General features: G+C 35.9%; 1 protein-coding gene across 3 annotated transcripts; it reads right to left on the bottom strand.

Moving 5' to 3' along the window:
• Positions 1-298: 298 nt before the first annotated feature.
• On the bottom strand, positions 299-22,984 carry lin28b (lin-28 homolog B (C. elegans)). 3 transcript variants are annotated; one of them, XR_008908747.1, is made up of 5 exons: positions 16,998-17,194; positions 16,322-16,473; positions 7,781-7,968; positions 4,520-5,044; positions 299-1,403 (listed from the first exon to the last, which is right to left on the bottom strand). XR_008908747.1 is itself a non-coding variant. In XM_056765423.1 (5 exons), the coding sequence occupies exons 3-5, from the start codon at positions 16,397-16,399 to the stop codon at positions 4,753-4,755; spliced, it is 558 nt and encodes a 185-aa protein (XP_056621401.1). In that variant the 5' UTR covers positions 16,400-16,473; positions 21,651-21,763; positions 22,709-22,984; the 3' UTR covers positions 299-4,752. The 3 variants fall into 3 exon arrangements, 2 of the variants coding, with proteins under 2 accessions (XP_056621401.1, XP_056621400.1); XM_056765423.1 differs by lacking the exon at positions 16,998-17,194 and adding exons at positions 21,651-21,763; positions 22,709-22,984 and having other exon boundaries at positions 299-5,044; XM_056765422.1 differs by having other exon boundaries at positions 299-5,044.
• Between the last annotated feature and the right edge of the window lie 1,895 nt (positions 22,985-24,879).

Below are 24,879 nucleotides of genomic sequence, written 5' to 3'. Positions count from 1 at the left end.
ACCACAGCATTAAAGACTGCCCCCTACCGATTACACAGTGCATTGCCGCATTCTGCACACACGTAAAAAATATGTATTTATCATTTTTTCCCCATTAATCTAAAAAAAAAATTGTTGTTTTGGTATTTATTGAGGATTTTCTCCTGAGTTTAACAGCTAAATTAAACATTTTAAATCATTAGAAGATATCAGGAAATAAAGCAGGTAGCCCCAAGTTTCACCCGATTGTGATAAAAATCTTGTTTCAATGAAATGCACCAAAAACATTCACACAACGTTTAATCTTGATATAATAGGTTTAATGTCAATCAAGTAAAACAGTTACTTGTCCTACATTCACAGACAAAAAGGCAAAATGCATATAAATGTGGTTACAATGAGTGATATGCACTTCAAATAATATCATAAGAGGCGATCAGTGCTTCCATGAAATAGTCTAGGCAGAAATTACTGACCATTCTGAACAGCAAAACTGAGACGAGAAACTAAAAATACAACATGAAGGGTTAATAACAAAGAGCCACTGCATGGTCTACCATCATACTGAAATATGTGTATTCCTATTTCCCTTCTCTCACAAGCCACTATAAATGTTCAATACAACATACTTTCATATGAATTACAGTCATTTTCAACATACAGTTCTCATGGGATGACAGGATTTATTAAGACTGCAGTGACTAGAGTCATTAGTAATGAAGTATAATAATAACAATCAAGGCTTTTCAATACTACTAATGATTTTCATTAAATTTTTTGATCAGTCCTGGGCTTTGGTCAGTTTCATACATTCAATACTGAAAGTGTGGCAAGAGAAACCACACGATTTTGAGCACGTACACGGTTAAAGATCTGCTCAGAAACTCATATTAGCTCTTACGTCTGGCAGAAATACATCCAGTTATTTTCCTGATTTGAGACAGACCTGCGTCAAAAAGCATTGAATCAGTAGTTACAACACCACATTCCACTTTGCATTTTTACAATGCCAATGTATTTAAGTCCTTAAGTACTGATGTTATATATTAATGCCACAAAATAAAAAGACACTGTCGGCCTCCCAGTAAAACGTCTAAGCTTAAAGAAATAAAAGGCACACGTCTAAAAAACAAATATCTCTCTTAACACCCCTCTTAGAAAGCCGTCATATAGTTTAGCGTGTTATTTTGTGTAACACTATAATCCTTCAGCTCAAAAAGCTAACCGCAGATATTGACATGAAACGAGTAACATCGGTCAAGAAAAAAAACACGTATTTTGAATCGGAGTTAGTCTAAAAAGAGAGGAAAATATGACGTCAATTTTCCACCTTAAGAATAAAAAAATAAAACACACACTGACCCCAGACCAGCAAATGGACCAGAATGAGTTTAACTGGAGATGAACGAAAATGAGGTAGATGTCTGCTGTAAACAAAACAAAAAGCAAATTATTACTGTAAAACTGAGAACTAAACACTCGGTTAAGCTTCTGGGGGAACGAAACAAAACAACAAAAAAACACCAAAACAGAAAACTTTCGTTTACATGGAACTAAAAGAGGTAGTGCTAATATACCAGAACGTGTCAGTGAGTTTATAACTAACAGTAAATAGATTCAGTTAAATGTTAATAAACAGAAATAACATCGAATACACTTATTTGGTTCATTCCCTGAGAGAAATTCATCCTGAGAAGAATTGTGGGTAGAAATGTATAAAAATACAATGTGTATAAATCTATTGTCGCCGTATGAGGTTTGGGATTCGAGACTGTGCTATTTCTGTCATTTGGTCAGTTTCTTTCTCTCAAAGATTTTTTCGTCTGTGCGCTCGGTCGATTAAATACGATGCACACACACACATTCATAGGGCTGTTTCACAGCACGAGCGCTGAACTTTACGACAGTTCCTCTCCTGTTTCAAGTGTAGGTATCAAGAGAACGGATCAAACACCTCTGATGCCTCCAGTACAGTCTTTGGTATAAACATTTATACCAAAACACACACAGATGACACGAACGCCCTCCGATAAACCATGTGACACCAGCCGATTGATTTGTCAAATCACAGGGACCACAAAGTTCCATCCAGTCAACGGCCAGGAACCGCTGTGTTGCTTTAAGCGGAGCGAGATTTCCACATTCAGTATCGTCAGATTGTTTTGTTTGCCTTTCACTGTTCAGAGAACAAGCAATACATCTCTGTGATGTTGATTTATAGCGTAATGAGCGTAAGAGCTGTTACACTAAACTTCTTTGCTCACGAGAGCCAAGTCCAGATTTATAAAAAGTGAATCTCACAATGAAATCGGATTTATACTTCATCACCAATTTAAAAAAGCACATGACTACCCCAAATAAGGACTCAATGAATACAACAAAATCAAAGAGATGATACAGATGTGTGCTGGGATGTTAAACGCTGCTCTATGACACTGAAAAATCTGTGGATTTCTGAAGCTTCTTTCACACAACGAAGGGCAAAAATGATGAATTAACGGATATTATGGGCAGTTAACAGTACAACGTGTAAACCATGTTTTCTAACAACGCTGTTTATCAAGTGCACTTCTGTTCCTTCGCTTATATCCAGTAGATGATTGTAGTAGATAAATCTCCAGCGGTTTAACTGTTATAATACACCTGTTAGATCATCCAGATCTCCACCAGCGGCAGAGCATCAGATACAACTCACTAAGGCTTTGAAAGATAAACATTCATCGGCTGATAGAGATGATAAACATTCGGCTGACGGAGAAAAACACGCAGGTGTGTGAAACCACACCACATCGGTCACCAACCAGAAAACATATGATGTGTGATAATACTCTAGATGGAGGCAGAAGTGATCTTACCCATCTTAGAGGATTCACTCCAAAATCTAAACAACACCAAATTTCACTTTTAGTATTAACTGGCAATAATATGATTGCGAATGCAAATTAACAGTTTGTCAGGGTATGATTTAGCTCTCTAAAAATGTAAGACACAAATCTGCTTATCAAGATAGGTATTAATATTCTGGGTTAGTTTTTCCACAATAGACCAATAGTCAATTGTACATTCACTAAAAGGCAAGTTTTAGGACCATGCTACCTTAAAATACCTCCAAGCAAACCGGCAAACTAAAAGCCACAACCTCCAACTCTTTAACTTTAAATCACCTTTTAAAACATTTAAATACTAAAACCCAAATGATTCTTTAATGCCCTGAATGTCTGAGCTGGCAAACTAAATATTAAAGGGATACTCCACCCAAAAACACACAAAGAGAGATATTTAGAAGCATGTAAGCGACTGACATTTCTGGGACACCATTGACTTCCATTGTAGAAAAAATAATGGCAACATGATTTTTGTTCTGTTAAACACATATTGTGAAGAATCTAGGAAAGCAAACAGTTATAGCGCACCTTTGACTACCTTTTTGACAACGATGTCCCAGAAATGTCAGCTGCTGACATTCTTCCAAATATCTTTCTTTCCGTTTAACAGAACAAAGAAATGTATACAGGTTTGGAACAACTTGAGGGTGAGTTAGTTATGACAGGATTTTCATATTCGGGTGGAGTATCCCTTTAATATTTAGTGTGCCAAGGATCTTGGGGGGGATAATGCATGTCAGAATGTTTAATTTTTGGGTGCACTATCCCTTTAAGCATTGAAAGGAATGCATCTCATATAAAAGTGTGCTTCAATCTGCATGACAACTAAGTGCCAAAATCAACAACTCAATATCTTTAACTCTTAATGCTTCTTTCAGTTTTCGTCCAATTTTGCATTTACGATAATGCCACCGTGTAAACACTGCACAATTCCTCTCCCTATAATTTGAGATTTTAAACTTGAATGCATGAGAACGGGGCGAAATCAAACCGAAATGCCACCATACAACATCAACTTCATCGACCTACACGGCCTGTATGATCAATTCTTCAACATCATCTATAAATGCCTCATATTATCATCAGCCGGATAAAAGTCTGCAAAACGTTGCTTAACTTGTCATTCTGATCTTCAGATTTATGTCTTCGGTCCTATTTACAGATGGTTAACTAACAGTCTGATCTCTAACTCTTCATCATTCAACAAAACAACCTGCACAAACGCAAACACTTTAGATTGGAAACTTCATATTAGCGGGTGCGACAACTGAGGTCAAAACCTCAATGGGGTGTTAAAATCGTTTGTAATGTCACAGCAATTCTTGCCACAAAAAATCAATCCTGTCATGTGAGTGGACAAATTATTGTCCGAGTTAGAAGTCGCTTATTTGATTTGATTTGTAAAGCAATTTAAAGAAATGAATGTTGTCATCAGGGTCATTGTTGTGATAAGAGGGGCCGTTAAAGTCTTCTGTGATGAAGAGAAAGATTTTGTCCCGGGACCTGTGAATTTTGGCCAGGACCCTGATTAAAAAGAGTTCTTGTAATTTTGTAATTGTGTCTGAACCTCAACAGCAGATGCAAGTATAAAACGTACTGACTGAAAAAATACTGCTTGACGATTTTCTTCCATGCTCCATATTTGATATATTTACCGTTGCATCGCATCAAACACTCACACATCTCAGAGGTTGCTGTGATTGCTCATTGAAAACAAACACGCCGGCGTGTAATCCCCATCGACTGATACCATAGCTGCACAGGAGGGAGGGTCTCCTTGGTGACCCGGGCATGTGAGGTAGTTGATTTTTGGCTCCGGGCTCCGTCGAGATGAGGTGAAAGCCAAAGGGAACCTGTCAGACGCGAGGGCTCGGTGGAGAGATTCCTCTCAGTCCCGGCTCTTCCTCCAGCGCTGAGAGTGAGCGCCGCACTGACTCGCTTCCTCCGGAGAGGACGAGGGGCCCTCCTGCGGGGACGAGCCCGACCGGCTCTCCTCTTCCTGGGACTGAGCAGAGGTGGTGGGACGGTGGGAGTCCTGAGACGTGGAGGGAGACAGCGCCCTCTTGTGGGGACACTGGGCCACCATGTGTGTGACACTCTGACAGCGATGACATCTCTTTGGCTGAGGGGGAAGGCCACACTCTTTAGCATGATGGTCCAGACCACCACAGTTGTAACACCTGCGGAAAAACAAAAACACACCTTTATTCCAGCATCTATTGATCATCATCATTATTTCTGTGAAAGATATTTTGAGAAATTTCTCAGTGGTTTTGTGGCTACGGTCAATGATTTTTGGTTACCGATGTTCTTCAAAAGATTTTCTTTTTTGTTCTGCAGAAGTACGTCATACAGATTTGAAATGACATGAGAGTAAGTTAACTTTATGTGAAACGTGCCTTTTAGTGTCTTAGAAGGTTAGATCTGCGGTTAGTAAATCGTCCACCATAAACTACTTAAGTGCACTTTTAAGAAGGGGACAAAACCAAAACGCAAAAAAATACTTTAATAGAAATGCCAATTATTCCTGTGGTCTTCGCATATTTTTCCAAATTAAGTTATATTCCTAAATGGTTGATGTGTTAGTGTGAATACGGTTTTTGCATGTTACAAATACAAATGTATTCAAATACAAATATTTTTCTTTTAAATTTGTGGTGAACATGCTTTCATCCTTACGCAGTGTACACTAGGGGGCAGTATAGGATCAATTATGACTCATCTATAACAAAATCTTAATAAAAACAAACTCATGTGCTCAGTTATATTTCTTAAAAATAAATTTGATCCACATCCAAATTCATTTAAAGATATCAACTAAAACACTGTGGCCAGACAAGATATATGGACAAGACTGAATTACTGTCCAATAATTGACTGAATCCATCTACGTTACCATGGAGCCTTCGGTTGTCAAGGAAATTCCGGTGCATGGAAACGAGCAAGTAGGAAATGACATTATCGACACTAAATATAGAAAATCAGACTGTCCATTTCCCTCTCCCTCTCTCACCCACGCACACAGTAGATCTGAGATTTTATATTTAAGATATATTAGGTCATATTTACAGCTGTTATAAATGTTCTCGAATTAAAATGTTTCTATTTTAAAATTACAAAACATAACCCACAACGGTCCAAAAATCACTAGATACTCAAAAAGAGGTATGGGTTTATAGGAACTGGGTGCACATTTATATACAATCTGATTTAAACTGATGTATTAAAATGTGTATGCATTAATTAAAAACATAAGTGCTATGGAAAATTAAAGATATTTTGGAAATATAATCTTTGTAAAAACATCATATTTGAAAAATAGTTGATGTGGTTGCTTTATATCTGCAGTGAGTGTTTTAGCCTCTAGGTGGCTGAGTAGTTCAGCACCTGCACTGAAATCTTTAATTTGACTCATGAATACTATTTTCTCAAATGTTTTAGAATAATTCTCAGTTGATCTTACATAAACTATTGAATTAATCTTGAATAAAATATTATTGACATTCCTCATTTCTATACTTTGAAGTGAAATATAGGCCTACTGTTTCTATCAAATTATTGAACACTTCCAAGATTATGATTTTAAAATTGTGTCACTGTCCACTTCTACTAAGGTAATATAACCCTCATTATTCATAAACCTCCATCATCTAATGACTGGCTCTTTAACATGACTATAGATGATGAACTGCTCATACACCTTCACACCTGTACACACACTTTTAACATAACAGGGTGAAAAGACTCCATGGAATCTCCATTGAAACGGGATGACAGCCCAAAAATCCTTAAGAATCAGCCCTCCATTAAAAAAAATGGTTGGCAAAGCTAAACTCCACATCAAAAATTGCTGCAATTCACAAGGTTTTGCAATGAACAAGTTCTTCATTTTTTAATGAGGACATCTTTTTACATTTTTTAAATAAGAGTTTGATAAATGTTTCTACATTTCTACATCAAAACCAAATGTGATGAAAAGTGAAAATGCTCAAACGGTCATGTGCAAGTCAGAAATAATGTTTAGGTAAGATATAAATTAGTTAATTAAAACCAACAGAAATATACTCTATAAAATAAAATAAAAAAGTCCATTTCATTATAAAATGTGCAGTTTGATTTATTGGATTTACTCATTACTAATGTAAATACATTTTGAAGCAATGCTAAAATTTCGCTTTTTTTAGGTTACATTTGTTTTGTAGACATTTTTCTGCAATTTTTTTCGTAGCTTAAGAATATATTTATGATTGGATCACATTGTTTTGTTTAAAAAGTCCTAAATAAATAAATTGTGTATATTTGTTTTATGCGGTTTGTAGTGTTTACATAGTCAACCTATATTGAAATACAACCACTCTGATTTATTTTAAAATCTTTCGAGATTATTGATAAAATTGTTCATTCTTTATTTGTACATCTTTCTCCAGGACAACAAACCAAACTAAAATATAACTCAAAATTATTGTCTTTTTGTAAGGTTTTGTTTTTATGTATTTATCAATAAGCATCATCCTGTATTTCAAATAGACTTGAAGAACATGCAATAATGATTAATTCTTATTAATGCAATGATAGCTGATAGTAAAGCCTTCAACCAAAAACCACCAAAAACTATTGCTAAAATTATTCTGTGCATTTTAATTAGAAATCATTTTAGTAAATACAGTAGTTTGAGTTTTAATAAAAGTCTTTAGTCTTATTGTTTTATAAGGATCAGTGCTAAAAACAATTAAAATATAATAAAAATTAAAAAAAGTTGTCCAACGTATATACAGAATTTATACAGAACGAATACATTACTGTGTGAACAGTTCAACAATAACTCTCGCTCTCAGTGCCCGTTTTCTGAAATGCTGCTATAGAATGACAGATTACACACATTAAACTACATATCCCATCAAGCTCTGCGCACTCACCGATCTCCCTTTGGTTTGCGCTTGGGGGGCGGGACCTTCCCTTTAGGGCGTCGGTCGCTGCCGGAGCAGGGGCCCCCGCCGGGCCCCGTGACCCTGAGCGACTCCAGACCTTTACTCGACCTCTTGTAGGTGAATTCCACCTGCTCGCCCTCCCGTAAGCTCCTGAAGCCCTCCATCACCAGCTTACTCTAAAAACAGACATCAAAATGTATTCTGTTTCAATGAAAGTAAGGAAATTACTTTTTACAAGTAACGTCTGACATTGGCTATACACAAACAGAACAAACTCACGACAACATCCCACAAAGATCTGAAGCAATGAACGAGAGAAGGTCGTTTTATTCCATTTGAGTATTTTAATTGGCTCATGACATTGCAGATGATCCAGAAAACATGTGTACCTGCTGTACAGCACAACTTTGGCTCACCAGCTGTTACTTTTAATTTGCTTTGTAAAGAAATGATTTGACAGTTATTCATGAATACTAATGAAATCTGCGTTTTCTTCTGTTCCAGCTGCCTCTGAAATTTATTCACCAGTGGGGCTGATACTTAAAGGTCTATATAATCCGTCACAGACGCACAGATTCATTTATACATTCACATGATTCATTTAATTAAAACGACAAACTCAAAAAAGAGAAGTTAATGAGAATTCTGTGATAAGCTTCGGTCTTTGACTGTGATGTTCATTAAAGGACAGAAGTCAACAATCACACAGCAGTGCTGAGATACGTCCTCATGACTCACTTAGAAAGAAAAATGCTTCTCTGAATATTATCTGGGTTCATGCATCATATCACATATACAAACAGAAACACTACTTCGTTCTTAACATGAGCACAAGACCATTGTGACATTAAATAATGTGTATAATTTCCATTAATTGGAATCAAGAGTTAATTTAAAGGCATCCAGATTTATGCTGCAGATAGACACAAAGCATCGAGTTTATAAAGAATTGCACAATCATAACAGACTTCAGCTATCTCTGCCAGCAAAACCTGCCCACGCATATACAACTCCTATAGAAAAGATAAATCACATATCATCTCTTCATCTCATCAATTGTTTTTCTGAAACAATAAAAAATTGAATGTGTAGAACTCTTAGAGTCAGAGATTTCAGTATGAACTTAAACATTTCTTATAACAATTTTTCCGTAACCAAAGTATCAGATCTATACATCCCACATTATTTATTTTGCTTCATACTGCTTATTTAAAAAAAAAAAATTAAATTTGCGTCTATTTTTATTTTTTTCTAATCACTCTTAAGAAAACCAGCGGAGACAACGCTGAAACTTATATTTGATATATTGAGATCATTGAAAACTCTTAAACTCTGATGACCAATAAAATTGTCCTTCAGGTAAATCAGATGAAATGTGTAATATGCTCGGCTCATATTTTCACAACAAAATACAAAATACTCAAACAGAAACGAAACAAATATGCCATTATTCGATCTGTAGGGTGTGAATTATTTAAATTAGAGAACACATTCTTATTTACATAGCAGACATTTTCATCCAAAGAAACTTTCGCAACTGAAAATATATTGTTGAAAAACTACCATAAAAATCTTAATAAAATGATTCTATAATGTGGGCTAACATGCATCTTTTGATCACTTAAAGTACTTAAAATATATGAATATAGCCTATTTAATGTACACCTGAGTGGTTTTTTCCAGATCTTACTAAATTGAACTAGCATCTGAGGCATTGTTAAATAAAATGTCTGCTCACTATCATTTTAATAAAAATGATTTGAACTTAAATTTCTAAATTGGAACCCCGGAACCCAACATGAAATGGAGCGCCACGCTCACCCCTCCTCCACGTTTTCATCCTTCACTATGACCCCTGACCTCTGCCCAGCCCCCTTCAAACACACACACACCGGCATCCCCTTTCTCTGCATTAAATTAACAACACACACTTCTGCACACACAGCATTTGATCTGCTGTCACACACTACATCATTCCACACACACCACTGATAGAAGCCGGATATGAGGCTCAGTGTGTGTGTGTGTGATGACTAGGAGGTCTTAAAATTGCACCTATGATCAAGATGTGCCCATTAAAAACAATTCATTTCACATATAAACAGGATTCTAAAACAATAATGCTCAAAAGCAAATGTTATATGCTCTTCTACTTTTAAGTCACTTTGGATAAAAGCATATGCCAAATACATGTAATATTCTGAAAATGTAGTCTGAAAATGTAATTTAATGACAATGAAAAAGATATATAAAGAGACTGGAAAAGCTCTTTTCAACCAAAGATACCTTTAAATCATTAGAACAGGGACAAACCAAATCCATAGATTGTGGTAAAGCTTGTACAATAAAAAACACATTTAAAAATTCATATCAAAGTAAAAAAAACATGAAATGTGGAATATAAAACAAAACCACATGATTAATTCGTGGATGGATTCAAAGGACAATTTCTCAAAGGAGACACAGATTTTGTTCTGTTTTTGACATTATCATGAACACTTCTAAAGTCTAAATCAAAGAGTTGCGGTTGCAAACTGCAGTTTTGTGTCGCATTGTCGGTCCATGCGTTGTGTCTCTAAACAGAGGTCACAACATAAATCATATGATTTAACAAATGTTAACAAATGGATAAATGTTAATGTAGTTAATGGACTAAGATGTAACAAAGAAACAATGAACAATTATTTGCATCAACTAACGTTCACAAAGAATAAAAAATATATATAATATATATATAATATTAACTAATGTAAACGAAATATAGAACCTTGTTGTTAAGGATTAGCTCCAGTAATGTCTTAGGGCTGCAAACCAAATGATAAAATTAAAACACACCTAGAGATTTCATTATGAAATTCAAATATACGGTTATAATGTGAGACAAGCATTAATAAACTATAGATTTTTTTAAATAATATTTATTAGCAACAACAAATGTCAACGGATCAGATTAGAGTAGACTACAACACAACGATGACGCTTTGAAAGTGAATGTACTAGCTGGCTCCGCCCACTTGGTTACCCTTTAGTCCTAATATGGGCAGAGCTGAAGGAGGAAGTCACGTGACCCGAAACTTCTGTTCCCACTCAGGTTGAGAAGCTGAGATGGAGACACGAAAAATAAAAGTGCAGAAAAACTAAAGCTCTGGGTAAAGAAATAAAATGACAGAGAGTTTGAGAGGATGTTGTTGAAACTGATGGAGAAAATAAACCGAACGAAGTAAAAAACTGCAAACGTTGGCAACTAGCATGGGTAAAAATAAATTAAGTGAAAAAATAGGAATAGTAGCAACATTAAAAGGCAGATTATGAACTATTTTCCCACTGTGTTTTGCAATTGCTTGTCTCCATCAAAAGGTGTAATGTGTCTTTTGGTGCTACAACACCAAACAGCAACCAAACTCTACACAGTATTCAAAGTATTTTAAAACACTGCTAGTTAGCAGAATAACAGCTGTTTATCATGATTGAGACATGGATCGGACTCACTGAATGAATATTTATTTGTGAAATATGTCTCCCTTTCTGTGATAAAATTAAAGCTGTGAGATGTAATTTGTACTGCACTAAAAGCACAATAATAGACATTATGAAATGCATTTGTTGTTCATGTGCAGTTGCTGAAATTGCTTTGAAAAATTTGCTAAAGTGCTCATTTAAAAATCTACTGAAAGCCAGAAGCAGCTTCAAGTGTATGAGGCTTTTTCTTTAGGTGATTTTATACGATTGATATGATTTTAAACCGAAAGTAAATATCAAAATATTCAACATGTAGCTTGGGTAAATATAGGTTATCAATATTAATCTTGAAATCACTATTATTAAGAAGTTACATATTAACATTCAATCGATATTAAATATATAAAATATAATTATAAACCTTAGCCTTCTTGTACCCTGAATGTCTAAATTTATCGAATACATTGAACATTAATTGCAACAAAGAGCTAAATTAAAATAATTTTTGTGCATTTTTTGTTTATTTCGCTAACAAATTTTCATGGGTGTATTTTAATTAAATTGTATTAGTCAACAAATTATATTAGTCAACAAATTGATTGCATTTGAGATTGATCAAATTTTATGACAAAATTAACCACTATGATAAAAACCAACCTTATTTTACAGAAATGTATAACTTTTTAAGAGGTGGCTAATTCGTATGAATTCGTACAATGTGATTCCTACAAAAACATACATTTGTTACAAATAAAGCAGTACGGAAACCCCTCCCCTAACTCCACCTCTAAATCTTACCATCACAAAAACAAATCTTACTAAAACTTAAAATAATAAGATCTTAAGAATTCAAGCGAATTATCCACCTTGTGAAATATTTACAAATTCTCAAGAGATTTTACAGCCTATCAAGAACCTCAAAAATACTGAATCTTACTCTTCATTTGAAATATCCAATCTGTTTAATTTGCTGTTGTTAAATTGTATGTATATATTATCCATCAGTGATCCTGCTCTTTATATTTGGTACGGGGTCGAGAGGAGTGTGATTTCTGTGAGAGGGGAGTCTGGTTGAGAGGTTAATCTCACTAGGGGCCCAGAGTAACCTCACAGCACACAAACACACACACACACACACACACACATTTACCTATCTTCATCAGGACACACACCACAGACGTTTATTTACAACTGAAATTCATTTCAATGTCTACAGACTTGCTTGAAACAGGACAGAGAAAATAGATAATGAAATCTAAACATGCAAACATTTCATATATAAATCTAGAAAAGATCAGTTTGAGGTCATATCTTGGGACAATTTTTATCCAATAAATATCAAACCAACCCCACACACTGCTTACCGTGTGCATTAATAACAAATTCCAAGCCCATATAATACACACACTAGACATAATAACGTCATACACACATAAACAAAAACATGTATTCACGCAGGAAGACAAACACACTGTATACACACAACATGCACAAACACGCAGCACTGCAGGTGGGACAGCATTTAGAAAAGCAAACACAAAGCTACCAACAAGACACACACTGCAGTGTGTCGATTCGGAGTGTGAGGGCCGCCGGAGGCCACGCCTCCTTTCTCATTTTGTCTTTAACGAAATTCCTCTTTTAAAGAATGTTAGAGGACCCCAACCCCCACCACACACACACACACACACACACACAGGGAAATGCTCTTTACACGTACAAACAAAAACACACACTCCTCTGATATGTATTCCCTCTTCTCGCTTCCTGAAACATCATGTCTTCTTTCTCTATGACACACACAATGATTCACACTCCCTTTCCTGTTCTGTGCTATACACTCATTCAGTCACAAAAGCAGAATGCAGGTCATGAAGATGAAACGCGAGGAAGTGAATTCATGTAGATCTACAACTGCTACTAGAGGGCAAACCAGGGACAACTATAACATTTCTATTTACTTTGTGACTGCAAATCTACCCGCCACATTTTCCTATAGCAAAAAATATACATGCGAGATGTTAAGACAAACACTTTCTTACATTAATAAAGAATATAATGAAGATTAACACAATGAGTCAGAATACAGCAAGTTGCAAAAACAAACAAACATGAAAACACTGTAATTAAAAAAAGCGACCACGTCAATGTAATGTTGTAACACTTAATATTAGTGCACAGTTTTCATCACATAATTATGTGACATTAATTATTGCAGGTCTTTAAATGGGTCTGTGTTTTGTTATAATATAACTATTTATTTTTTAATTTATATTCATATTTTTTTCATTTTATTATATATTTATTGCATTAGATTAGATTAAAACCATTCAACAGTTATGGATTTTTGCAGAGCACTACCGCAAGTTAAATTTGGGCCACGTATTATTTGTTTATGTTGTTGTGGCTGAAACAGTCTATAGTTCGATTAAAAATTAAATAAAAGATCTGCACCAGATACTTCAACCAGAACAGTGCTTGGAAAGTGTTTTAATCTCTTAATGCATAATTTTTATTGAATCGTCATTTTTCGGCTGTCCTGACCTAAAGCTCACAATAAAGCTTGTATATTGTACATTTATATTAATCATTTATTTAATGAACGTTTGTTTAAATTCATATTTTTATGAACCGGTTTATAAATCATTTTCTTACAGTGTGATCTCAAAACATCCACTCTCACACACACACACACACACACAGCACATTTGACATATCCTCTCCTTATTCACAGTGTATCTGGGTGAGACACACAAAGGCAATAATCAGCTGTACACACTCCAGTGAGAGGAAAAACCCGCCTGTGCTCTTATCACTAATACACACACACACACACACTGTACAACGGCAGAACAGCATTCACAACACACACAATGGCATAAAAGCTTCAGTTTCTTTCTATGTAGCGTGAATACACACGCACGTGCAGCATTCAAATGCGCAAAACACAAACAAAGCTCTGCGTCGCAGCAAAATGCAAATGTTTCACTGAGCGGTTATATATTATTACTACATGTGCCATTAGACCCTCTGACGCACAAACACACAGCCATTTAGACAAAGAATAAATCGCACCTGTGACTGTATGAAATGTCAATACTAAACTAGTGACAGAATATAATATAAAAACGGCCATTTTGAGATAGACAGATTCATGACAGATGCAAAATAAATTATATATATTGTTAATACATAAACAAAATTCTCTTTTACTATATACGTTAACACAAATAACACAGAATTGAAGTGCAATTGTTTATGTCTGGACAAGCATGACGCATCTGTAAGGGCCGCTGGGTTTCCTATTTTTTGCTTTTCTACTATCATAACACAAGGACACAACAATGATTGCCAGAAATGTGTAAAAAAAAGAAATAAAATACTGCAGACACATCATTTCCAAATAATCAATAAAGCGCATCCATGCTTGAGCTATGTGAAAAAATACATATTTGTTTTCTTACTGCACATAGCTCCTTTCATGCTAATGTAATGTTTGTTCTTATCAAAGCCATATTGGTTCCCACAATACTCAAACCTCTACATGGAAGGAACAATGAAATGCTTATCATGTGTCAAGACCGTTCAACTGTCAGGAATTGTTCATTTGGGTGGCATTGGTGTAATCCCACAATAAATTTACAGAAAGGACCAAACTGCACAAAAGGTTACCTGTATTCAAAAAAACACACCCGAAAAGCAGATCATTAACATTTATTTTTATGACATTTTGGTTCAATTTCAACCATTACTACAATTATACTATCACTGTATATGGTAGCATGATTCATGCATTACACATTATATATTCTAATAGATATACTATTTATTGTTATCGAACTGCACATGCTTGGCAGCCTCTTGTGCTACTGTCTGTCTTAAGAACTGCATTTCCCAGAATGCACCCAGGGTTCACTGCTGCTGCATTAGCAAGGATTAAACCAACATTTATTAATACACAAAAGTGTAGTGATTTTTCACATAAGAATCTAAAAGTGTTGATTAATTCAGCTGAACAAATCTTCAGATATGAGGGTTAACACGCGGTAAAACAAATGAAAACATTTCCACCTTTGTTGACTACTGTACACATTTAACACTTCACACTTTTTAAAGACCCACAGCAAAGCTCTTGTTCAAAATGAACAATTCTACACTTTTATTAAAGAACATGTGTTTCTATACACATAATTTCACGCAACAACAAAATCTATTTCACTAAATTACCATTTTGACATTTTAAACAGAGTGATAGATTATTAAAGTATTAATGCAATAATGCAAGAAACTCATTATTGAGACTTCCAATATATTCACTTCATTTTATCATTAGAGTTTAATATAATAACTTATATAAGCTAATTTAATTAGATAGATAGATAGATAGATAGATAGATAGATAGATAGATAGATAGATAGATAGATAGATAGATAGATAGATAGATAGATAGATAACAACGTTAAATTTCAGGAATCAATTTATCAGCTCATTTACTACAACCAAAAAAAAAAAACACAACACTGTTTGACTGCCTACAACACACAAAAGAGCCACACAATATAACAGCATCAACAGAATCACATAGGCTCTCTCTTTCTAGCACCTTCTGTTCTTTAAATGTGCTTTTAAGGTACCGTTTCAGTTTCGATACACCCATGTAAACACGGGAGCACATGATGTTCAGCACATCAGTCCAGCCCAAAAAACAAGAGCCGTTCTTCAAAATTCTACGAGCATGCCGTATGATAAGCAGAATGACACAATTGCAGACCTGCTGGCAGCTTTGTCAGACATGTTTGCGATTATCATGCGCTTATCTGTTTATCCCTCCGGGATCCCTATAAGAAGTGCATCTTAAACTCTAAACCCCACCGTTCACAATATCAATGGAAGTGTTTCGTTGTAACAATGTATGTTATTTGTAACGCAGCTCTTAAAGTGACAGAGAATGAAAACACGAGCGCATGTTTTTTTTGCTGCACATCTGCTGATGTCAATGAGACGCGACGCGTATCGCGAAAAAGAGACTGAAATGTGACTGAAAAGGCAAACAGTCTAAATGAACTTACTTGGTGCACGAACACGTCCAGTGGGGGGTCAACTGGTTTCCCCTCGCTGCTGGTCATCGATATAAATCCGAACCCCATGCGGACGTTAAACCACTTGCAGTAACCGGAGCCAGCCAGAATCTGCGGCGGAGTCCTACCTCTGCGCGGCCCTCCTGTGCGGTCAAGGGAGAAAAGCGCAGTGAGCCATGATGGTGATGTACGTGTTTGCTCGTGGCTGTGAATTTTCGAAAACTGGTTCGCTTTGCACGCCCCGTGGGTCTGCGTGAGCTGCGTTTCAGAGGGAAATCCCCAACTACTGCGCAACAGCACGCGTTCATTCAGCCGCGACAACGCACCGATCTGACTACGCGTACAACCACTACGAACCCACCCTTTAGAAACTCAATGAAAAGTGCTGCTACACTTCGGATGGGATGGCCCACTCCCCACATCGTGATTGCTCAACGCGCCATAGTTAGTATATGCAAACTTGTTTTTTTTGCGTTCATCTACCGTGTGTGTAAACCGCCTGGCGTGGGGCAGGTGTGCACACGTTACCCCCCACCACCACCACCATTGGACCAAACGCGCACAAACAATGTAAACAAAGCTTGGCGGGGCGCGTGCAACAATACGCGCTTCCATCTGAACGCACACCGATGAGAAAGATCATTTTTTGTAAAAAAAGCATCGTAACCTTCGGCCATGTTTCCCCGCGGACCCTCCGTGCCAAAGTTCCAGCGAAATCTTTCCTCTGTGAAATGGGGTGATGCGCGTCACCGTCGATCCGACATTCCGATTTCCAGCGGGTACAAATTTAGCGCACATGGTACGACGTGCGTCTCCTTTTTGGATATTTTGTCATGTCTGTTTTAACATCCCCAATCCTCTCTCTTTCCCTCCCTCGCACATTCGCTCTCTCTCTCTCCCGCTCGCAGTTTCTCATTCGCTCGCTCGCAGCGCTGCACACGTGACTCCTCCGTGAGCCCGGGAGAGGGAGCGGAATCAGAACCGAGCTGGACTTCAAATGTACTGCTGCGTCACGTAAACATCTTCATTTTAAGGATTTAACTTTATACATTTTTATTATGAGGTTTAAGAGCTTTTTCCTTCAGGTAACTAAGGCGAAAGTTTTAGTAGGATTGCACAAAGTCCAGGCGTCAAAACAAGGGTTGTCGGGTTTTTTTCTTTCTTTTATATGTGACATTTAACGATGCCTTATGTAACAAATTCCAACAACTCGAAACCACCGTAATCACACTTTAGTCTCATAAAAGTAAATACGTGTAACATGCATAACACTTCTTATTTAATTCTCTCTCTTAGTTAAGAGAAATGCGTCAAAAGCTGTCCAAAAACAAGATCAGGCACAGTAACGTGTTTTGTTAAACTGTGAGTTAAATGTGTCATGCATATCAGGTTATAACTTTATTACAACAACTTTAAGTATTTAACCTAACATATTTGAAAAAAAAATGACTGTACAAAAGATTTTATCTGACATAATGAAAACATAATGTGTGTAATTTTCAAGTCTGTAACAAACTAAAATCGGGACATTAGGCTCATGCTACTGTTTTGTGTTTCGTCCCTTCAGTTCTGTTTAAAGGTTTCCAAAACATTCATTACTATCGTTAAGATAAAAAAATCATGCCTGTGTGTACTATAATTAATGTTTGTTTACGCACATTTCATGTTATTTTGTGCAAATGAAGGCAGGGATATTTTTTCAAGAGATTGTTGATTCAAAACAACTTTCCAACGCAATTAAAGCACAGTTGTGGGTTGAAAATATTGAGTCGATAGCATTTCATCTTTCAAAGACGATCTGCTTATTATAGATTCGAGTTCTATCATGATAATTTCAAGATGTCCAAATGTGCATTTCACCAAGCTAAAAGCCAAGAACTTAACATCGGCTCTAACTATCTGATTTTTCCCAGATATTCAACGTGATTTTTCGGTTTCTAGAAGAAATTCGTTAAATATATATATGTGCTTGGCATCTCACACACTCGTGCTCAAACGTGAGGCTTTGGCAAAGGATGTTTTTCTCAGTTCCTCTTTGAGTCAGTAGAAAAACACGCCGAAGCAGTGAATCAACAACTACCCCCACCACCTCCAGGCTCCGCCTCGTTACCCCACCACCCACCCACCGATTCCGACCACCCTCCGGAATTCACCCCTGCCCCCAAAACTCAAACCCCCGTCCCACAACTAGTGTCGAAGATGCTGTGTGTGTTTGCTGGTGTGTGGAGGGGATGGATGGTGGTCGCAGGTCACCGGTGTCAGATGTTATGTAGTTTCTCATTTCCTGCGCGAGGGTTTCCCATCCACCATTCATAAAACGACCCCGTGAGCTCCGGGAAACACGTCTCACTCTGTCACGGACACACCCTTCGTGTCCCCGTTTGATCCCGTTAAGAAGCATCGAATGCGTATTCGGGCGCAGATAATTGAATGCGTGCGTTATTCGTGGCGAAATCGTGCGAGTTTAGTTAATGCATTTTAAATAAGAACATTAAGGTTTTGGTGGGTTAAAAACATCGTGACCGTAGAATCTAAATAAAAGAGGAGCACGAGGAACATGGCGCGCTGCACATACCCACAAACTCAACTATTTCTGTTCTGAGCTGCATGGTTTTCGACACATTATTCTTGCTCCAGCCAGATGAGTTTGCGGAACCAAAAACCTAAAACGAAATCTGGATCTAAACATTAGTTTTGACCTAATCTTTTTTCTTGAATGAACCGCCTATTCCGACTAAAAAGAAGAGCCTTAAAAACTTTAATTTCAATGTACCTCTCTCATTGCATTTACAAGTAGAAATTAGACAATGCATTCCACCTCAGGATATCGCTCTAAAACTGAAGTTAGATGTGCAGTTAAATTATTGTAAGCTCTGTAGCTAGTTCATGAAAATTACAAAAAGTTCATATGTGATTAGGCTTTGAGCTTTAACTTTTAAAGGTTCTCGTGTTTTATTCTTTTTTAACGAATTTGCGATTTCGCAATCACACTCTATAGAAATGTTTCCTTATGTGAAATCGCGTATTTTAAATCATGACTTGCATATGCAAATAATGCTTTTGAAATGCAAAGCAAAAAAAACGTGCCATGCTTTACCAGCTGACATTTTCACTCATGCGCTCTTTACTTGACTTAAAACGTTTATTTGAAATTACTTAAGAAAATAACTTTTTAACCATGTTTTGTATTTTCATTACAAACGTAAATTATTGGGCAAAATAATTCCTTGAAAATTGTGAGTGATTTCCTTATTAAATTGTTTAGACTTATCTGAACAAGCTGTTTGTTTATAGAACAAACCAACTTTCAGAGAGACTGATAAACCTTTGAAAAATGGGAGAGTCAATTAAATCTGTAAGTAATCACAACGATTGATTAAAACTGGAAATGGATTGTAAATCAGAGAGAATGACGATTACATCTTCAAAACCAGTTAGGAGGCATTCGGTTCTATCTGGATTCTGTGAATGTGTTGAGCAGTTTTGATCCTCAATACCTTCATCTCACCCACCCCCACCCTGCCGACCACTGAGGAAACGCATAGTTGTCAATAGAGTGCATTGAGTCCACGGAGCACTTCTCTGCATGTTCGTTTGGTTTAGTGATGCATTCATGTCTGAAATTTCCCCATCTTCCTGAAACTTTTTATTGAACTAACATCCCGATCGTTTTTAAACGTATTATGTACCGATCAGGGTCAATATATGTGAATATTTCAAATGCCTTGTTCAAAATAGTGAATATTGTTGCTTTTATAATAAGATATACAAGGCGTGCTTGAAATGGTCAATGCAAATACTTATAGACTATTCACAACATATACGAAAGAATTATTCAAAATATTTTTATAAATTTAAACAAACATTTCCAAAACAGACCATTTGTGCGGGCAAATGATAAACTGAAAAGTTAAATATAAATGTTTTACTACTTACACCCCCATTAAGCAGCTATATATAAAATATAAGCTTTTGTTTTAGGCCGTTCTCTCACATACCAAAAACATTTTGGACAGGAGAGATTATCAATTGTTTCTATCATATTCAGAGGTATTGATAATATATTCGTTTCTTATCGTTTTAAAATACATTTAAACATTATTATATTTCCGATATATAATTAATTTATATGTTAAGTAGTTTATTAAAATAACAAACTTTAATTTTATATCCTAAAATCTGACATATATTGCTTGATTTCAATACATGACTTTAAACAAACCTGAATTAATAATCTATCAATCTGTTCTCTTTGCATCAAATAACAATACCTATATATTTCCATATATAAACCTATTAAAATCAGCTGACATATTTAAAATATAACATGTAAATAAAAAAAATCATAATAATTTAAACAGTTGCACGTAAATTGTGACGATTCATTTAAGCTCCAGCACTGCGTCACAATTAAACCATGACGTCAGACGGAAGCTTGAACGCAGCTTGCGAGTTTCTCTCTCTCTCTCCGTTAATCTCTATTCAACTCTGTCCGTCTTAATCATTTACTACCGGTTAACTTGAACGAGTTATATTGTTGGCAAGTCTATTAAGTTTTTCCGACGTTTTTTCTTGAGTTTAAATGGATGTTTGTGGCGGATCGATCGATCAATGCGCGTGGACAGATCACATGAGACGATTCTGTTCTTGTGCATTGGTTTAACACTCTTGGGTTGTCACACGACGCATGCACACACAGGTAAAACTGTTGTTATACTTCTTATTTTTACGCATTCTTCTTATATTTCTTACATTACGGTTATTCTTCTCATTTTCTGCGCCCGTATTTATATAAATATCTCTCTGATGTTATGTCTCACTCACCTGCGGCCATGCTGTGCGCACTCCGTGTTTAACCCTGCGGATAAGTTGAGAAAAAATAAAATAGTGCCAATGATTCTGTCTGCTGGACATCTGTTAACCACTAAATTAAATGTTTTGATAGTTTGATGATCCACCGACCGAGTTTCGTTGGTTTTAGCTTTGTTTGGGCTGCTGGTGCTCAGCGCTTTCATTTGTGCTGAATGGAGGAATTTTCCAGCATGAATATTTCATAGCGTCTGTGAAATGTAAGAGGAGTTTAAATCGCTCCTTTAATTCGAACCTAGGAACAATGGGTGCGGGAGCGCGCAGAAATGAGCACGCGCTTTGATTTAGTTTACACGACACACTAAAGTTGAAAAAAAAACTTTAGTCTAGGTGATAACGCATTGTTATAAATGTATGCTATTTATCTGTGGTGGTAGTCTGCCTTCTGGGCTGAAGATAGCTATATTTACTCTGTCCCAAATAAATGCTAATTTATTTAAACACCTCATACCTTTTGTATGCCGAGTAGAGATCTTTAAGTTGAAGACCTGGAATGGTCAGTGAATGGACATTTCTGTGAAAAGTTCCTTTGCGCAAAAATATTCTGTTAAATCCGACACATGCCTGTTTAAAATAAAGTAAAACAATAAGATAATTTATACAGACTGATAACTTTCGACATTCTGTTGATAAGATCTTCCTAGGCTATGAGTAGAACATTAAATAAAACGTAAACATTATTAAATATATAACATTATTGTATACAAAATCTTAAAAAGTCAAGTAAATAATGGTTGAATTTAAATAAATCCATCCCACTTACCCCCTTGACATTTTGTGTGAAAACCAGCCATTCTGACTGTAGGATGACTTGTTTGATGGGGGGGTCTGATTGGCAGCCATTTTGTGTGGACATGTGTTAAAGACAAACTCCACAAAAGACAAACCCACTTTTTCCATACGTAATGAAGGAACACAATTTCTAGATATCTAGATTTTTTTCCTTACACGAGGTGAAGTGAAAACTCTTCACTGTGGCAGAGGCTGATGTTCAATGTGCTTTAAGGTTACAGAATGAAGAATATACTTCCAGCAGCGCCCCCTGGCTGCCAGTCAGCGTAGTGACGTCAGTGCAATCAACGTGCAACAGTTTAGGGTCCGAATGGGTTTGAGCTACAGGTTATGCTGACTGATAAGATGTTCAGAATTCAAAAGAACATGAATGCGCTTGGTCAAGTAAGCATGTTAAAATAAAAGGCTTTCTTAAGCAACATGGTGTGGTGAAATTGGATGAATCTTTAAAAAATCGGCCACATTTCTATAGCATTGTGATCCTATAGTCTATCCAGTGTTAATATTTGTTTTTCTCGCAAGAGAAATGTTTTGTCGAAATTGAGCATTGGGCCTTCATCTGGATTTCTTGCTGTGATCAGGAACTTGTGTTTCAACACCCAAACAAACCATTTTTATAAATGTTAGATTCAGGTAATGCACACCTTGTTGTGTAGATACACAAGCTGTTTGTTTTAAAGGCATGCAGTTTATTATAATACGACATGCGCATCTTACCTTTCACCCTCCATTACACCGGACTCAGAAATAGCCTACGGATGTGATTGTGTTTAGTTCGCAGAAATGTAAATGTCTGCAGGATGAGATGTGTGGTACCCGCGGATGACGATGGTGTTTGTCCGGTTTCGTTGACCATCTCCGTGTTAACTCACTGCATCCTCCATAAAACCGCGCAACTGCCGCCAGTTGCCATGCGCAGTTTCTTAAAAAAACAAAAACATATATTGTTTGTGACTAGATTTCAACCAATTGTGTTCCAGATTCATTGTGATAGTTTTTTATAGTCATATTTTCTTTCTGATAGATAAGCAATTCATTGTTATGTGTGTGGGTGCGTGTGTGTGTATGTGTTTGTAACTTTTACCTCTTGTGTTTAAAGGAGAATGAAAAGCCCCACTTCCGCTGATCTTCAACTATATCCACAATCAGCAGTCATTACTGAGTGAAAATGTGTTAGAAAGTCTGTTGCGCCATCTCCTGGTAATATTTGTCAATCACGCATTTGAATGAGGTTTTAAATGGTTAGTTCACTCAAAAATAAAAATCATTTCTTCACCCTCACGTGGTTTAAACATGCGCAAGTTTCTTTCTTCTGGGAATCACAGAAGAAGATATTTAAGAAATGTTTCAGTAGTTTTGTGGCCATACAATGGATGTCAGTGGGGTCCAATGGTGCTTTTTAACGTTCTTCAAAATTGTTTTTGTGTTCTGCAGAAGAAAGTTTGAAATAAGTATAATCGTGAGTAAATAAAATAGAGTTTTAATTCTTGGGTCGAACTATCCTTGTAGAAGTTGTATACGAGTTGACAAAAGTAGCCTATACTTTATTCTGTGTCTCCTTTATTGTTTCTTCTCACAATGTTTTGAAGAAATGCTATTGTTTTGTTGAAAGTATATATATATAAAATAAACATTAAATACGTTTTTAAAGTGATTTTCTATTGTCTGCGCGTTTATAAAACACATCTGTGTAATTTATAGCGGACTATCTCTCACCAATAATGCATATTTCCTCCATAAATTAGTTTTAAAATTATTTGAAATATTTATATTCGCAATGATCTCCGTTAAGTTTCTTTTTAAGCAGTGGCTTTGTTAGTTTCAAACAACTACTAAAATAACGTTGTTAATATAATATTCTTTCAAATAAAATTAAAATATTGTGTTCTAATGTAGTGACGTTTAGATGTTTAAATTGTTTTATTAATTTTACTCGACCCTTTTTCTCTTTACAATTTATTGGGTTTTGGGTTTACATAAATGTTTTCAATGTTAGTGTTAAGTCTATTTGAGTGGACATCTGACTTTTAATCGAATATTCTATAATATATAATATATCTATAAATTCAACTTTTCATTTGAAGTTTTTTGTAATGAAAACACTGGTCGACAAGTGTTCGTTTAACTCTAGTTACAACATATTTCAATCAATAATAACAAAACTAATTGCACTGCTTTCCGTTTTAAAGATTTAATGAAAATTTTTTATTAAAATTGACTCTTCGCATCATTGCTGTTTCACCTGTAGTTTGTCCAGTCATGTCATTTACAGTTAATAAAAACAAATTAAGTAATTATACCCGAAGAGCCACTGTATTTGCCATACATATACTCAAATAAAAATATAAGTATGCTTTATTCTCTGGATCCTGTCTGATTTTCTAAAATGTAGCCCAGATAAATGTGATCGTTTTCTGAATTCTGCTGCCATCGTGTGGTGTAAAATCAGAACCCAGAAATTAAATAAACACCTTTTAAAAGGAGATGCTTTGATATTTAGCAGATAAATCACAAAATCCAAGAATAACTTTATTGTTAAACTCCGTGTTCCTTTCTGAACTCTGGTTTCTTTTTGTGCTTGAATCACTCTTCAAATAATCAGACCAAAAAAATAAATGGGTTTGATGTTGAGGGAATGTTCTCAGTAGAGCGAGCAAGAGACACTGACACAGAGGTGTAGTTGCATCAAGCTTGTTTATTTCCTCAAACTAAGCATGTTACATAGAGTACAGAAGAGCAAACGTCTTCGAGCACCCAACTAAATAAGGTGATAAATGACAGCCTTGCTGTACGTGCTGTATTATGCACCAAGAAAATGCTTTAAATAATAGATAAGTGGCCATGCCTATGTTTATTATTGCAGGGAATTTAATAATCTAACAATTACT

This window comes from Triplophysa dalaica, chromosome 13 (genome assembly GCF_015846415.1).
Source record: "Triplophysa dalaica isolate WHDGS20190420 chromosome 13, ASM1584641v1, whole genome shotgun sequence".
Lineage (NCBI taxonomy): Eukaryota > Metazoa > Chordata > Actinopteri > Cypriniformes > Nemacheilidae > Triplophysa > Triplophysa dalaica.
Note: the sequence above shows the minus strand (reverse complement) of the source record. Positions and strands in the feature narration are given on the sequence as shown.